The sequence below is a fragment of the Coregonus clupeaformis genome, chromosome 18 (assembly GCF_020615455.1).
Source record: "Coregonus clupeaformis isolate EN_2021a chromosome 18, ASM2061545v1, whole genome shotgun sequence".
NCBI classification, from domain to species: Eukaryota; Metazoa; Chordata; class Actinopteri; order Salmoniformes; family Salmonidae; genus Coregonus; species Coregonus clupeaformis.
Window position 1 is genome coordinate 50934864 of NC_059209.1, and position 17245 is coordinate 50952108.

The 17245-nt window shown below is 44.8% G+C and overlaps 1 protein-coding gene across 4 annotated transcripts in view; it reads right to left on the minus strand.

Moving 5' to 3' along the window:
* Positions 1-17186, minus strand: part of LOC121530961 (oxysterol-binding protein 2-like) — a 78777-nt gene extending 61591 nt beyond the window's left edge. For all 4 annotated transcript variants that reach the window (XM_041836371.2, XM_041836370.2, XM_041836369.2 and 1 more), the window contains exons 1-2: positions 16846-17186; positions 7430-7638 (exon numbers count right to left, since the gene is read on the minus strand). In XM_041836371.2, coding sequence (XP_041692305.1) covers positions 7430-7638; positions 16846-17111 — 475 coding nt within the window. In that variant the 5' untranslated portion in view covers positions 17112-17186. The remainder of the gene's footprint in view (positions 1-7429; positions 7639-16845) is intronic.
* Between the last annotated feature and the right edge of the window lie 59 nt (positions 17187-17245).

The following is a 17245-nucleotide window of genomic DNA, read 5'->3' on the forward strand; positions in this document are numbered from 1 at the left end:
AGCAGTGAGGCATGTTCCAACATGCTTTCCTAATCAATCCCCACACCGTCCCCATAGATATGCTCTATGTTTCAGGACCACGGACAGAGAGTTACCATTCACTACTACCCACTACCCACCCAGCCTCCTCAGAGAATGGGGTAGGAGAGAGGAGACAAAAGCAGGAAAAAGGGAGAAAGAGGGAAGGATGTAGCCTACTTGTATTATAGTGCGAGAGAGTGAGGGAGGATTGAGAGGGTAGGACTGTGGGGGTGTGTGAGAAGACAGATGTCGCATGGATGGATGGATGCTTCCCATCCCACGGGACCGTTCTAACAGACAAGGGGTGTACATAAACAGAGGTGTGGACAGGGATAGACATGGGGAGGGAGGGAGGGCAGGCAGATATTCCCTGGTCCCCTGGGTGTACTGGTCCTAACCTACAATACACAGAGGAATCAGTTCAGGTGGGCCTTCACGCTTCAGCAAACAAAGGAAAGGAGGTGTGCTCAACAACAATGACAACAATCATGAGAAGAGTTTACCAAGAAAAATCTCAGAAAGGACTAATTCGAGGCAGAAAGCAGTTGGAGCACTCAACAAAAAAGGCAGAGATTGATTTATTTTAGCTAACTTTAATCCATTATACAGGTGAGAAGGTGACTGACGTTTCGACGTCAAGCTGATGTCTTCTTCAGCTTGATGTCGAAACGCCAGTCACCTGCTCTCATCCTGTACAATGGATTAAAGTTAGCTAAAAGATATCAATCTCTGCCTTTTTTGCTGAGTGCCGAAACTCCTTTCTGCCTCGATTTAGTCCTTTCGGAAGTTTCTATTGGTAAACTCTTCTCACAGAGATGAATCACTCACTACTGTACTGACCCCACCAGCCAGGGTCCACAGATCCGTCATACACACACACATGCACACACATGCACACACACACCACCAAATGCAAAACCATATGCTCTCATCACACACAAACAACAGCAGCACCACAACCTATTCACATACAGAAGATTTGTGTCCAGTAACAGACTCGTCGACATAGCGTATCGAGCGTTTAGCAAGTCAGATCAATGCATGGCCATGGCCTTCACTGTGAACCACTTACTTAGAGAGGCACAGAGCTCTGGTCCCACACGGAGTTGGACAGAGCACACATGGAGGGAGAGGGTGCGTCCCAAATGGCACCCTATTTTCAATATCATGTACTACTTTTGTCCAGAGCCCTATATGGGCACTGGTCAAATGTAGCGCATTATAAAGGGAATAGGATGCCATTTGGGACGCATCCATGGAGAGGGAGCCTCCTCTGTGCTGCTCCCCCCACCTGACTGTTCCCGTTCTTCTGCACCTGAACCAGCCAAATTGGTTGGCTCCTCCTGCAGCTCCTCCGTTAGTCTAATCTAGCAGGAAGAAGACCCAGGGAGGGCTGCATGGAGCTGCATAGAGAGACACAGGAAGGAAGACAGCTGTCCAGAAGCTGCTCTGATGTCCACACAGAAGCTCTGCTCTGAATTGCCATTTAACACAGCTGATTCATTGCCAACTGCTACACAATTTCTCCTACATGTTTACCTTACACTTATTATTTGTGTTTTACTACACATTTTCTTGAGATATTTCTCATTGAATTCATTTTGGTTATCAAACCAAGTGGGAAATGCATTGAGTTGGGAATATGAGGGGAATCACTGTCCCCATCTGGCTTCTTACGTAACACAGAGACAGCACAAGACTAGCCATTTATTAGCCTTAACAGCAGTGCTTGACTTGGGCAGGAGCTCACCGAATCAGAGTACCGGAACCTCACATTTTTCACTGCTTGAATTCCTGCACCTCTTATAGAATATTAGCTCAAAAGTATTGTGGAGTTCCTGCACCTAAATATAAACAGTACCTATTTTAGTCCAAGTCAAGCACTGCCTAACAGCCAGAGGATTAGTGCTGTTCAACCATGGCAATCCTGACTCCATTAACGAAGAAAGAGCAGCAGCAGCTCTGTCACTAATTACAGATTAAAGAGTAAATGACTTCAGTTAGGAGCTGCTGTGGTGGTCAGGCCTGCTTTGGTATGAGTCTGTCCACCATCATAGATTAATGGTTTATGAATCTAGTACAGACAAAGAGACTGGGGAAGACAGAGTACTGGAGGCTGGGGAATATGTAAGGGATATTAAAGGGTCTATTGGGTCTCTGCTGAGAGGAAGGATAAAAATTAGAGTGAGAACACAGCTGGCGGTTGTGAGAACAAGAAACACAAGCAGGACTGGCGATGAAAGGTGTTTAATGATAGTATGTGTGTGTGTATGTGTGTGTGTGTGTCGAACGGAGAGATGTGACCTACATTAGTTCCTTCCTCCTCAGGAGATCAATAGGAGGTGGAGAGGATGTGATGAACAGCTCTCTATCTATCTCAGGAACACACAGTGATTCATCCCCACACACTGAGTCAGTCTATTTACTCTTCCAGCTCCTAACAGCAACTCAACTGACTGTAAATATGGTTGTGTGTGTCACTCTCTGCCCCTTAAGTCTTTGTGTTAACTCATCCGCCTAGAGGCAGTAAGGCGTGAGAGAGCCGGGGAGAGAACTATCCACACAAGCACACACACAGAAGTGATACTGCATGGTCTCCCTGAGGAAACAAACGTGTTCACTTATGAAACATGCTGACATAAAGCACTGAGATAAAACAATTAGCACAGAGATTGATCAAATGTATGTTAACTGATCTGCTCTCATTTACACCTACTAACATGCTGGCCAAACCAGATCTGCGCGTGCGTTTGCGTGTGCATGTTGATTTTGTCTATCCCCACCAGACGCAGTCATGGCACGCAGGTTAAAAAACCAAAACCAACTGTGAACCATCTATATTAATTTGGGGAAAGGTTAAAAAGAAATCACATGAAACATTCATGGACATTTAGCTAGCCTGTTGTTGCTATCTAATTTGTCCTGGGAGATACAAATTTGGTTGTTATTTTACCTGAAATGCATATGGTCCTTTTTTTAGCTGGATCTTTGTAGAATTTTTACCCATTTTGAGTCATCCAAAATCGTGTGTTCTCTACTCTCTACGACAATCAATCCACAGAAAAAATGGGGAAACCTAGTTAGTTCTATTTTAGCGCCTGGCTACGCAGATGCCCGTTGATGCGCGCAAGCAGTTTGGATGAAATGATTGAATAACATGTATGTATATATTTTTTTGCAACGCTAGCGCATGCAACATGGGCGGTTTGGTCAACATGTAACGCTTTTATACGTGCGCGCGCACGCACAAATACACACACACACACGTGATATTGCATTGTCTCCCTGAGGAGACAAACATCACATATACAAAGACTCAACACAGCCTACCGGCCCAACAGATCCACAGATGACGCAATCTCTATTGCACAACACACTGCCCTTTCCCACCTGGACAAAAGGAACACCTACATGAGAATGCTGTTCATTGCCTACAGCTCAGCGTTCAACACCCTCCAAGCTCATCACTAAACTGAGGACCCTGGGATTAAACACCTTCCTCTGCAACTGGATCCTAGACTTCCTGACGGGCCGACCCCAGGTGGTGAGGGTAGGTAACAACACATCCACCACGCTGACCCTCAACACGGGGGCCCCTCAGGGGTGCGTGCTTAGTCCACTCCTGTACTCCCTGTTCACCCACGACTGTGTGGCCGCGCACGACTCCAACATTATCATTAAGTTTGCAGACAACACGACAGTGGTAGGCCTGATCACAGACGACGATGAGACAGCCTATAGGGAGGAGGACAGAGACCTGGCATTGAGGTGCGAGGCCAACAACCTCTCCCTCAACGTCAGCAAGACAAAGGAGCTGAACGTGGACTACAGGAAATGGAGGGCCGAGCACGCCCCCATTCACATCGACAGGGCTGTAGTGGAGCTGGTCGAGAGCGTCAAGTTCCTCGGTGTCCACATCACTAAGGACCTATCATGGGTCCAACCACACCAACACAGTCGTGAAGAGGGCACGAAAACGCCTCTTCCCTCTCAGGAGGGTGAAAAAATGTGGCATGGGCCCTCAGATCCTCAGAAAGTTATACAGCTGCACCATTGAGAGCATCTTGACTGGCTGCATCACCGATTGGTATGGCATCTGCTTGGCATCTGTCCGAAAGGCGCTACAGAGTGTAGTGAGTGCTCCCTGCCATTTAGGACCTCTATACCAGGCGGTGTCAGTGGAAGGCCCTATAAATTGTCAAAGACTCCAGCCACATAGACTGTTCTGTCTGCTACCGCACGGCAAGCGGTACCGGAACACCAATTCTGGGACCAAAAGGCTCCTGAACAGCTTCTACCCGCAAGCCATATGACTGCTGAACAGTTAATCAAATGGCTACCCGGACTATTTGCATTGACCCCCTTGTTTATTTATTTTAAAAAATGGACTGACATTCTTGCACTGGCTTTTTATACACACACTCACTGGACTCTAACCACACACACTACACTGACACTCAAACACACACTTCACATACGCTCACAAACACAAAAGACACACATGCATATTGATGCCACACACACTCTGCTACTACTCTGTTTATTATCTATCCTGAATGGCTAATTACTTTTAACCCTACCTTCATGTACATATTACCTCAACTACCTCGTACCCCTGCACATTGACTCATTACGGGTACTCATTATTTTACTGTGTTACTATTTCCTTTTTTTATTTTTAACTCTGCATTGTTGGGAAAGGGCTTGTACGTTAGCACTTCACGGTAAAGTCTACACCTGTTGTATTTGGCGCATGTGACAAATAAAATGTGGTTTGATTTGAATGTCCCCTTGGCCTACTGGCCCTCTCCTCAGCACTGGTTTCCTGGGATTCTCCTGAATAAAAGACATCAGTGGGTACTAGTCTAGCACCTCCTCTTCTAACAGGAAAGGCTGTCTCGAGGACATTATAAAGGCTCAACACAACTGATCCACACTTCCATCTCACTTCTCTCTGTATCAGTCTATCCTAGGGTAGAGTGGATCAACATAAATCCAGCCTATATCTTTCTGTTTGTGGGTCTCTATATATCTATTTATCTCGTATGTGTGTGTTTCACTGGCTCTCCTCTCCTGCCTGGTTAATGACTCTACAGGGGAGTGCTGTGCTGGTGTCCAGTACTCACCACCCACAGCCTCAGACAGACAGACAGCAGAGATGGCTCAATTACCACACCTGAGACTGAGGGGACCTAACACTCACGCCACGCACTAGACACACTCAGAGACAGACACACAGGCCTGGCTACACAAATACACAGGGTAGAGCCTAATGTTGTAAATACAGAAAACACACCGTCTTTTGTGTAGTTTCAAACACACGTGTGCCAGTCTAATTGTGAGTGACGAGTGATATGTTTTCTTCACATTCGCTCTCTTTCTCTCCCTCTCTCTGTCTCGCTTGATCACTCTAAAATTAGAGAGCTGACTTTAAAATGGAGGCCAGGGGAATATATAGCCGTCTTTCTAGTGACACTGTGTACTGTAGTTAGTAGACTAGAGCAAGCAGGGGTTGGGCTGCTGCCAGGCAGGGTTAAACGTGAAGATGAAAGGCCCTTCCAGGCTTTTCCCACAGCCTTTTGACCACAAACACCAATCACAAGCAACAAGAACGAGTCCATTTGGAACGGAGAGAGTTCTGTTGTCAAGAGTCTGAATTAGCTGCTGGTTCTCATGGTAACGGTAGCACCATACAGTAAGTAGTCTGTGTTCCAAGTTCCTCACTGAGAGAGAGGACAACACTGCCCCCCTGTGGCCACAATGGGGACTCTACAGGGTTTTCTAGTAAGAACGTTGACCAAACACCGGTGGACACCAGAGACCTGAGCAGAGGCTGTATGTCAGATATAGCCGGTCTGTCTGGACAGAGTGACATACTGAACTGCTGGACCATAAAGTGAGTGACATACCTTTCACCTACTGGGTATCTGTTCAACTAAACTAACAGACCTGTCAACAAGACACACATTACGTAAATCCTCCCTCTGTAAACAATGACAACCTCCTTCTCCCATTCCCTTGCAGGGTAATCTATCTATTCCACCTTTATTAAGCCTTGTAAGTTATCGAGATCAAACTCTCTTTTACAATGATTGTCTAAATAAATCTATTACCAATACAGGACTCACAGTGTGAAGTCACTTTACATTTAATGTGTGACTGAACCAAAAATGCAACTTCTCCTTTTGAAAAATGGTCTATGTGGCATCGTTATGAGTCAGAAACATTTATTCTAGTGTCAAAATTGACTACAAAGTGTAAATAGGATAATTTTGGTCATAAAGTCAGTCTCGTCCAAAACAGAGGTTTGCAAGATAACAGGGGGGACAATTATGTCACGGAATTAAAGGTACCGTAACAGTTTTCCTTGGGTTGGGTTTACTTCAATCCTGCCCACATGCCCACAGCTGGCAGCAGCCAAGTAATCAACAATTCGGAGCGCAGCTGCACGCAAACTGATCATAATGGTCCATGGTCAATTTGGTTTGACAGTTGGCAGTAGACGGGTTGGCTGACAACGTCACGAAAATGATGCACGCGCATCGATGTGGCCGGAAGCCGCAAGTTGTTAGGATTCTAGCAACAATGAAAAGAAGTTGCCATGTGGGGGAATTGTAGGTTGCTTGTTTCAGCTAGTTTTGTCTTGTTCTTGATACCATGTCAGGTTTTGAGGTGTTTTTACTGATTTAATGTCAATGCTAATATGGCAAAAATTCGCTAGCTAGCTAACCAACAACTGTAACAATGTATTTGAGAGACAACACGTGCTCATTGTGCAAATGTATTTATGACTAAATATCATTTACATGTTGTCAACAATCTAAGCCAACCCTGTCTGTTTTTCCGCATAGTTGTGTATGTGTTGGTTTTGTTGCTAAACAACCAACCCGTCTATGGGGCTAGTTAGGGACCATCAGTAAATTACACATTGTACCTGGGACAATAATAAAAAATGTAAATAGCTAAAAATTCCAATGACTTAAAAACCTCAAACCAACTATCAATTGTAGAAATTATTATACAAATATTGAAAGCATTTAAAGGACTAAAAGGTGTGGAACATGAAAATATGGTCCCACATACATTGTGTAATTTATTGACGGTCCCTAACTAGCCCCACAGATAGGCTATCCAAAGTCACACCAACTGTGTCACGGTCGCAAACCGGCCGGCTGAAGCTAATTGGCAAAAGAAGCGTGACAACTAGTCTAGGCTACTTCCAGACACAAGACCTGGAAGACTGTTTCAAGTTATCGAGAAGGGTGAGTGACTAACTGTGTATGCCTCCAAAACCCAAATCTCGTTCTCAGTTGCATTTCCTAATAAGGAGAATTGAAAACGAGGCAAATTCAGCAAGTTCAGCCTCCCTTTAAAAAGCATAATATTATTAAACAACATGCATTCTTACCAGACTGGTCATTCATCATGCGGATGGCTTTAGCCTTGGCCAGCTCCAGCGCTGTGACCCATCTCTGGCGCTCCACCTCCGTGCTGGCCTTCAGGTGGTAGGTGCGCCCACCGCTGCTCAGGACGATGTTACAGGCGTCCTCCGTGTCGATGTGGGCCGTGGCCAGGTTGATGGTGCCGCGACACGTATGGGCCATCTCTGCCTGAGTCCTGAAGGGGAACAACAACACAGACAGACAGAGAGACAGAGAGAGACGGGGACACAGACACAAGAAACAGAGACAGACACAGAGAGAGAGAGAGACGGACAAGGACAAGACACCAAGTCAAAGAAACAGAGATGGAGACACAGGGACAGAGACAGACAGAGAGAGAGAGAGAGAGAGAGAGAGAGACGGACAAGGACAAGACACCAAGTCACAGAAACAGAGATGGAGAGACAGGGACAGAGACAGGGACAGAGAGAAAGGCTGATTAGTAGTCAAATCCCAATGCTTTGTACCTACTACTAGCCTACTGTAACGTTATGTCTGACTGGACACTGTATGCAGTCGCTTGATAAACAGTCATGACAAAACACTCAATTATTCCGATATTTGGCGATGGGGCCAGGCTCAGGTACAGGTTCAGGCGAGAGGAGGCTAATAAGCAGGGAAGCGAGGAAGCAGAGGGAGAGAGAGTCAGAAATAGGGACACATGCAATAGTGAAATTAAAAGTGGCTTTGAAAGTTAAAACAGTCAAGAGACATCCTTGGCTTACTGTCTTGTAGCCCGTATTAAACTACTGTGTAACAGTGTTTTCTGTTCCCAGCATGTCTATGCTTGTGTATATGTATACATGTTCGAACACACAAAAACTAGAGAAGAGGCAGAATTTTAATGTCAGTATCGTCAATCACTCAACATTTTCTGGTTGCTGTGTGCGTGTGTGTGTTTAGGGTTGTATTACTAACCTTGTGGGTACCGGAAATCCCCACAAGGATAGTAAAACAAGGAGAAATCTCCCTCGTGTGGACATTTCCCAGGTTACAATTGGGGTTAGGGTTAGAATTAGGGGTTAGGTTTAGGAATTAGGGTTAGGGGTTAAGGTTAGGTTTAGGGAAAATAGGATTTTGAATGGAAATCAATTTTAGGTCCCCACAAGGATAGTAAAACATATACTGTGTGTGTGTGCGCATGCACTTTGGGCAGAGGACCTAGTGTTGCACTTTCAGTGGGCCACAGAATGTTGGATAACAAAGTCATTGTGTGGCTCCAAGCCCCCATGGTGGACAAAACCAAACAATGAATAACAACACTGCGCACAAAGGACAGAGAGAAAGAGAGAGTGAGAGAAAGAGAGAGTGAGAGAAAGAGAGAGTGAGAGAATTGCCTTGGACCAACTCGTTTCCACATTTACAATAATCATCATTAGTTTGAGCTAACCATAGCTGCTGGCCTATCATCAGAGAACAGACTGAGGTGAATGAAATCCTTAAAATCCTTGATGCAGATAAGTCCTCAGGAGAAGCGTAGTACAATTAATCAAACAAATAGTTTTGTCTTGGAGGTACATTGGGACACTTCAGTCAAACTTGTATTTAGTATTGGCTAGGCTGTGTGATAGGACCAGGGTGTCTGTCTAACCCCCCTGTGACGACAGACAGGCTGGTGAGTAGAGCAGCAGTTCAGTCACAACTCACAAGCTTTATCCTCAGCAACCCAATAAGGAGCATTTTAATGTGAACAGGCTCAAAGAATAACAACAGACATTCTACAGGGCAAGGGGCTGGGATGGGCTGTGTGTAGGCTATCTGTTTGTACACAGTTGTCCAAGTCCCAGACATAAGTTACTTAGTATCAGTTGCAGTTCCCTGGTGCTATGTCCGATCCTGACCTCCTGTAATGGTGAGAACAGCTAAGCTCAAGCAGCTTCTGAGGGGGTAATACAGCCCATGTCCCATGGTGTGTGTGTGTGTGTGTGTGTGTGTGTGTGTGTGTGTGTGTGTGTGTGTGTGGACGTGTTTAACTATACTTGTGGGGACCAGAAGTCCCCACAGGAATAGTAAACAAACAAAAATTTGACCAACTGGGGACATTTTGTTAGTCCCCACAAGGTCAAATGCTATTTCTAGGGGTTTTAGGGTAAAGGTTTGAATTAGTGTTAGAATTAGGTTCAGGGTTAGGAGCTAAGGTTTAGGGGTTAAGGTTAGGTTTTGGGGTTAGAGTAAGGTACAGGTTAGGGTTAGGTTTAGGGGTTAGGGAAAATAGGATTTTGAATGGGACTGAATTGTGCGTCCCCACAAGGTTAGTTGTACAAGACTGTGTGGGTATACCTAAATGTATCCAAACATCCATCCTCATTGACCCCTGCTCCTCACTGCCAGAACCAGCTGTCTCGCAGCATTATCCTGCCAATTGCACCAGCACACACTCAGCCCAGAGCAACAGGATCATACACACACAGGCTCATTTACAGAAACAACACACTCAACTAAACGCAGTCATGTTTAGGGTTTCTGAAATGTCTGAAAGCTTCTAAGTGCACGCACTTGTCGTCGTGTGGGGGAGAAAACTGTCTAGCTAGCCGGAACAGTGCTTAGTTTACAAGGCTAATTGGGAAGATATTTTGAGTATGTTGTGTGTGTGTGTGTGCACGTAGGGGGGAACAGATAGAGGGACATAGAGAGAGAGAGAGAGAGAGAGAGAGAGAGAGAGAGAGAGAGAGAGAGAGAGAGAGAGAGAGAGAGAGAGAGAGAGAGAGAGAGAGAGAGAGAGAGAGAGAGAGAGGAGAGAGAGAGAGAGAGAGAGAGAGAGAGAGAGAGAGAGAGAGAGAGAGAGAGAGAGAGAGAGAGAGGAGGAGAGAGAGAGAGAGAGAGAGAGAGAGAGAGAGAGAGAGAGAGAGAGAGAGAGAGAGAGAGAGAGAGAGAGAGAGAGAGAGAGAGAGAGAGAGAGAGAGAGAGAGAGAGAGAGAGAGAAGAGAGAGAGAGAGAGAGAGAGAGAGAGAGAGAGAGAGAGAGAGAGAGAGAGAGAGAGAGAGAGAGAGAGAGAGAGAGAGAGAGAGAGAGAGAGAGAGAGAGAGATTCTGCACCAACTAACTTTCGGCCTCTGAGGAAGGTTTAGAGTGTCTGTCTCTAAGTTTTGCCTCAGGATCAGTTCTGCCTCACTGCTCCAACTGGTTCAGGCCAAGTTTGCCTTGGTAAAGCTAGTCTCTCTGTTTATAATAATAATAATAATAATAATATGCCATTTAGCAGACGCTTTTATCCAAAGCGACTTACAGTCATGCGTGCATACATTTTTTTTTTTTTTTGTGTTTAGCCAAGACATGAGTAGCTGGCCAGCGTGCTTGCAAGATTTCATTCTGGATGCCGAGATTAAAGGTAAAGCTGATCCTAAACAAGCAATTTGTGGTAAACTTTTTCCTGGCTCCATCTTAGACCAGATAGGGACATGGTCATGCAAAGTCACAGGGAGAGAAGGGTTCCTCAACAGCCCAGCCTCCAGCGAGCGCTGGCTGCCCAGAGCTCCAGCTCTAACTGGGTCACACCACTGTGAGTGTACTGATGAGAAAGATGAGATCCATTCTGATCCCTCTGCCCTGTGGGGAGGCAAGGCCATGCAATGGCCCAGGGATTACAGAGCCAAGGCACAGCAGAAGCTGAGAGAGAGAGATAAGGGCAGCGGGGCAGAGAGAGAGACAGAGACAGAGAGAGAGAGAGATATGAATCAGAGAGAGGGAGTGTGAGGGCCAGCGGGTCCTGTGTGTTGTGCTGTGCTGGTAAAGCATTGAGGGGATTTTACCTGTTGTTCCCCTGAGCACCACACAACCACACAAAACACAGATCCAGGGCATGTAATGAAACAGAACAGCGTCTCAACACGCTAGAAAGACTGGCTGGCACAGGCATGAGCAGACAGGCAGGACACACAGAGACAAACAGGTAAACAGAGACGTACGGGAATAAAGACAAGGACAAATATACAGCATGGTAAGAAGGGAACACACCAGGATACAAGGTGAGATAGGAGGAAAACACCAAGGGACATGTAGCGCCTAAGGAGGGAGAGAGTAATGAAAACATGAGACAAGCAAACCAAGGCAGAGATACTGTGGCACGTACAGTATGACATGACCTGCTGAAAGATTAAAGCTGAGGATATTAACTGTTTCTATTCGCCATTGTCTCACGCTCACACACACTCATTGACCTGGCGCTGAGCCCAAGGAGGAGGCCATTAATGTGATTAGACCACGTCTTCCCTCCTCTCCCCTTCTCCATCATCTCCAGCCCAGAGCGGGCCTCTGTCTGAGAAAGGCTCTGAGCCCAGTGCTGAGCAGGCCTGCCCCTGCCACTCCAGCTGGCTCTTGTATTGCCTCAACTCTTCTTTCCTCCCTTCAGGCAAGGACACAGTGACCAAAACCTGACTGAGTGCTGAAAACGATATAGAACCCCCACATCGCCTTGTAACTATCCAGTTAAAACTGTCTTAATACTTCTATCTCAGAGCCAAGCTGAGATGTGCATGGGGCCACCAGGCAGTTATAGCAGGGCTCGCATAGGGCTCCAGACGTTAATGCCTTGTAATCTTTACTAAAGCACTCAGTCAGATTTCCTCTCAGGGGTAAGTAAGCTGTGATGAGAGCGTTAAAGCCGGAAGACAGTCAATTAAGAAATTAAAAATGAAAGAGGTTGTGGAGAGGAGGGGAAGGCCTTGTCACACATTGACGTGAGATAATGGTGTGTGTTCACCTCAGTGATTTACAGTACCTGCCTGGTGAATGGGAAAACAGGAAACAGCCAGGGGATAGTGGGGGGGAGGAGACTGACGTGGAGTAAAAGAGAGGCAGCAAAACAAATCAAAGTTGATTGGTCACGTACACAGTTTAGCAGATGCTATAGCTGGTGCAGCGAAATGCTTAAGTTATTAGCTCCTAACAATGCAGTAAAATGTCAAACAGGTACACAAATAATCACACAAAAAATACAATAAAAATAAGAAATGTCGGAACGAATCCGATTAACAACCCAAATAGCACTGTAAAAGTCATCCAAATGCAATCTATACGTACACTACCAGTCAAATGTTTGGACACACCTACTCATTCAAGGGTTTTTCTATATTTTTACATTGTAGAATAATAGTGAAGACATCAAAACTATGAAATAACACATATGGAATCATGTAGTAGCCAAAAATAAGTGTTAAACAAATCAAAATATATTTTATATTTGAGATTCTTCAAATAGCCACCCTTCGCCTTGATGACAGCTTTGCACACTCTTGGCATTCTCTCAACCTGCTTCATGAGGTAGTCACCTTGAATGCATTTCAATTAACAGGTGTGCCTTCTTAAAAGTTAATTTGTGGAATTTCTTTCCTTCTTAATGCGTTTGAGCCAATAAGTTGTGTTGTGACAAGGTAGGGGTGGTATACAGAAGATAGCCCTATTTGGTAAAAGACAAAGTCCATATTATGGCAAGAACAGTTCAAATAAGCAAAGAGAAACAACAGTCCATCATTACTTTAAGACATGAAGGTCAGTCAATACGGAACATTTCAAGAACTTTGAAAGTTTCTTCAAGTGCAGTCGCAAAAACCATCAAGCGCTATGATGAAACTGGCTCTCATGAGGACAACCACAGGAATGGAAGACCCAGTTACCTCTGCTGCAGAGGATATGTTAATTAGAGTTAACAGCCTCAGAAATTGAAGCCCAAATAAATGCTTCAAGTCACAGACACATCTCAACATCAACTGTTCAGAGGGGACTGTGTGAATCAGGAGGAGGTGTTATGGTGTGGGGGTGCTTTGCTGGTGACACTGTTTGTGATTTATTTAGAATTCAAGGCACACTTAACCAGCATGGCTACCACAGCATTCTGCAGCAATACGCCATCCCATCTGGTTTGGGCTTAGTGGGACTATCATTTGTTTTTCAACAGGACAATGACCCAACACACCTCCAGGCTGTGTAAGGGCTATTTTACCAAGAAGGAGAGTGATGGAGTGCTGCATCAGATGACCTGGCCTCCACAATCCCCCGACCTCAACCCAATTGAGATGGTTTGGGATGAGTCGGAACAGCAGAGTGAAGGAAAAGCAGCCAACAAGTGCTCAGCATATGTGGGAACTCCTTCAAGACTGTTGGAAAAGTATTCCAGGTGAAGCTGGTTGAGAGAATGCAAAGAGTGTGCAAAGCTGTCATCAAGGCAAAGGGTGGCTATTTGAAGAATCTCAAATATACAATATATTTTGATTTGTTTAACACTTTTATGGTTACTACATGATTCCATATGTGTTATTTCATACTTTTGATATCGTCACTGTTATTCTACAATGTAGAAAATAGTAAAAATAAAGAAAAACCCTTGAATGAGAAGGTGTGTCCAAACTTTTGACTGGTACTGTATTTACAGAGGATGAATTTACACAAGATATACTAAGAATGATATGTACAGCAGTAGATGGAGTGAGCTATGTCAACAAGGATGTATGTATAAACAGTGTAACGGAAATGCAATGTACAGTAGTATAAATATTACAATGAGCTATGCCGAGAATACAGTATTTTCAGTCTGAGCAGAGACGCAGTGTCAGACCAAAGACGACTCAATGGAGCAAGTGAAACGTTGCAGCTCTATAAACCCCCATAAAATGTTAACTGGCTTAAACGCTGTGTGTCAGTTCAGCTGCAGGCCAGAGATTATAGTCCATGTCCACCACTGGCCTTTGACTGCCATTACCAACTTTACATATTAAGCACTGACTTCTCCATATCAGCACAACTCGACTGGGAAACAGAGATCATTTGAACATCATTGGGGTCAAATAAGCAAGTGGCATGGGTCAAGTAGGTATTGACTCACCCCTTCAGGCATAAACAATCTGCCCTGCTTTTGAAAAGGGCAACTAAAGAAATCGCATAGGCTACAACAACTGATCAATGCATGCTGTGATGCATGTGATGTAAGCCATTCTGGCTTTAACGTGCATCCATCTACAACTGGCAGGTAATCAATGTAGTCATACTACAGTAATACTATAGGCCTACACAATATGCATGTCTGACACTTTTGAAAACATAACACAAACAAGAAAAAAGGAACTGCCTGCTGCTCAGAGCAGATGAAGTGTCCATTAATGGAACGCTGGATGATTTAATGGTACAACCTGACTTTAGCCACATAGAGCATTATGTCTGTTACAGCTCTCCAAAACAAGGTGAAATAGCTGCAAGCTACTGGAGCACTGACTGACACAGAACAGCACTTCCCCTCTTTGACTCTATAATAATGAGAAAACGGGAGATGCGATGTAGGGAGTGAAGAATAGTGTTGATCTGACAGAAAGACATAGTGCATGCAATGCCTCCACCTCAGTCCTGCTGCGCCAACAATGTTTTACAATCATGGTGGTACATCAGAGAGGGAGACATCAAAGGTATGGTAGAAAACCTCCAGATATGGAGAAGACACATCATTGGCATGTTAGGGGCTACTGGTTTAATTTAGAATCACTTTCAAATTCAGACAGAGACAGACAGGCAGCTTCTGTATGCAGGCGGGCACAAACAAAGCCTCCAGCCAGACGCACACAGAGAGCTCTGCCAGGCAGAGAGGAGATGAGGGGGCATTACTCAGGCTTTCTTTTGTGGGAACATGTGCGCTCCACTGCCTCTGTGCTCAGATGTCGACAGGCTACCTTTACATCACACAGCAGTCACCTTCCAACATAATGACTATTAATAGAGGGAAGACTGAGGGGACAGAGTTCTTTCCTTTCACCATTAGCACAAACAAGAGTGGGACTTTGTCTCCCCTGTCTCAGTTTCCACTAACCCCTCACTCACTGGCTAAAGGACAACAGGGCTCTGTATGTGTGGAGGTGTGGTCGTATGCTTCTTATTCTATAGCATGGTATAAGATGTGTTAAGTGAAGTCCACCAGGTCCCATTACCGCCGACTCCTTCAGACAGTAGACCTTATACCGGTAGTTAGCCTACATTTTGTTCTGATGAGAGTGGTAGGCTACTTGTTTCCTCCAGTGCGGTCAAAACAACATTTTTAGACTAAGTAATTGTAGGTTGAAGTGACAAATGTTTATAGTGTAGCTATAACAAAATACATTAGCCGTCTCTGCTCTTTACAAACACCTGCTGGCATGAACCCCATCATTTGAGTGGTTTAAAAAGCCTAAGTTGGTTTTAGGAGCCAATTACACTTCCTCTCTACAGCAGACAAAATATGTCACATTTCTAAACCCTCTTGTTTCTGGATGGACCTCATTCGCAGGATCTCAGAGGAATAGACCTACTTTCTGTTATGAACCAATTAATTAAGCACAGTAAAACTGGGTTGGGTGAACAGTTGTTACATGTGACCCACCCTCCTTCTCCTCCTGTTCAGAAGGCTGCCCAGAGGAAACTTGACTCCCATTCAGGAAGCACCTGAGCCACAGGTGTTATTAGTATAACACAGGTGGCACCTGTGCACTGTGTGGAGAGAGGATGCTGGTATTCTACAAGTGAATGTTGTTTTACTCCCAGGGACAATATACAGTGGGAGTGCATTTCTTTGAAATTCAAAATGCAATCATTTGTGTGTGTGTGTTATATGTAGCTAACAAAATAATATGGGTGGCAGAAAAGAACTGTGATGACAGAGAGACTAGTTAGCTAGCTATATTTGTGCTAACGTTAGCAAGCTAGCTAGCTGGACAAATCATTATTTCACATGATAGACCAACGCTATAAGGTATAAACTGAATACATAATAATTTCTTCATATTAGACTTTGAGTTCCATCTCTTTAGCATCAACAATGACTTGACAAGTCTACATAGATCTATACAAAACCTGGTTAGCCAGCTGAGCTAGCAACTTCTAGCAGCTAGCTCAGTCAGTGACAGCTAGGTCGTGCCAGAGCCACTCGCATTCTGTCAGCCTGTCTATGTAACGTTACTGTAGCTACAATTATTTGATCATTCTATCTCATATAGATAGCTAGCGACATAATTTTTTTTTAAAGAGTGATAGCTATCATTACTTAGCTAGCTAATTTTAAAGGGCTTGCCATCATGTAATATATTAACTATATGTGAGAATAGTGCCCAATGAACAGTTTCAACACAACATGATTGGGCTTGCCTGAAGTCAAGAAGTTGGCATAACTATCTCCGTACCACACTGTAGCTAGCTACCTAGTTAGCTGTCATCATAATGAGTGTTTGCTTGTTTGACACTTGCAATAAAAGACCAAAGTGTATATAGTACTCGTAGCTAGCTAGCTAGTTAGCCTGCAATTACGGCTTATTAAAATGTATTTTAATATTATAATCCATGCTGATGCTGACATGGTTAACGTTTAATTTGACAGACAATGACACTGTAATTTAATTAGCTAGCTACACAGCAGCTAGTGTCAGCATGTTTACCTGTAATACGACAGAAGGCCATTGCTGAGGACGAACCATCGGCGTTGATACCCTTTCAAATAGTTAGTCCATTTAAAAAGCCAGCCTTTGTAAGTATCCGATCCCGGTGCTGGGGCCCCGGCAGGAGTGGACGCCGAGCTCTTCCCCTGGTCGCTCATCCTCCGCTCCGCCGCAGGTTGGGGTGTGCAGTCGGACAAACAAGGTACCGCGGAAAGAAATGACACTATCCTCCCCGAGCGACCACAGAGAGCGGTCGCTCTCCCCATACACACACCGCGGATGAGTGAGCTCGGCCGGGGAGGGTCCGGACCAGAGAAAGCAAGATTAACACTGCACGCCCCTTTCACATGACCCTGGAAACCGGAGGAAGGATGAAAACTGATGGAATTTTGCGAAGGAG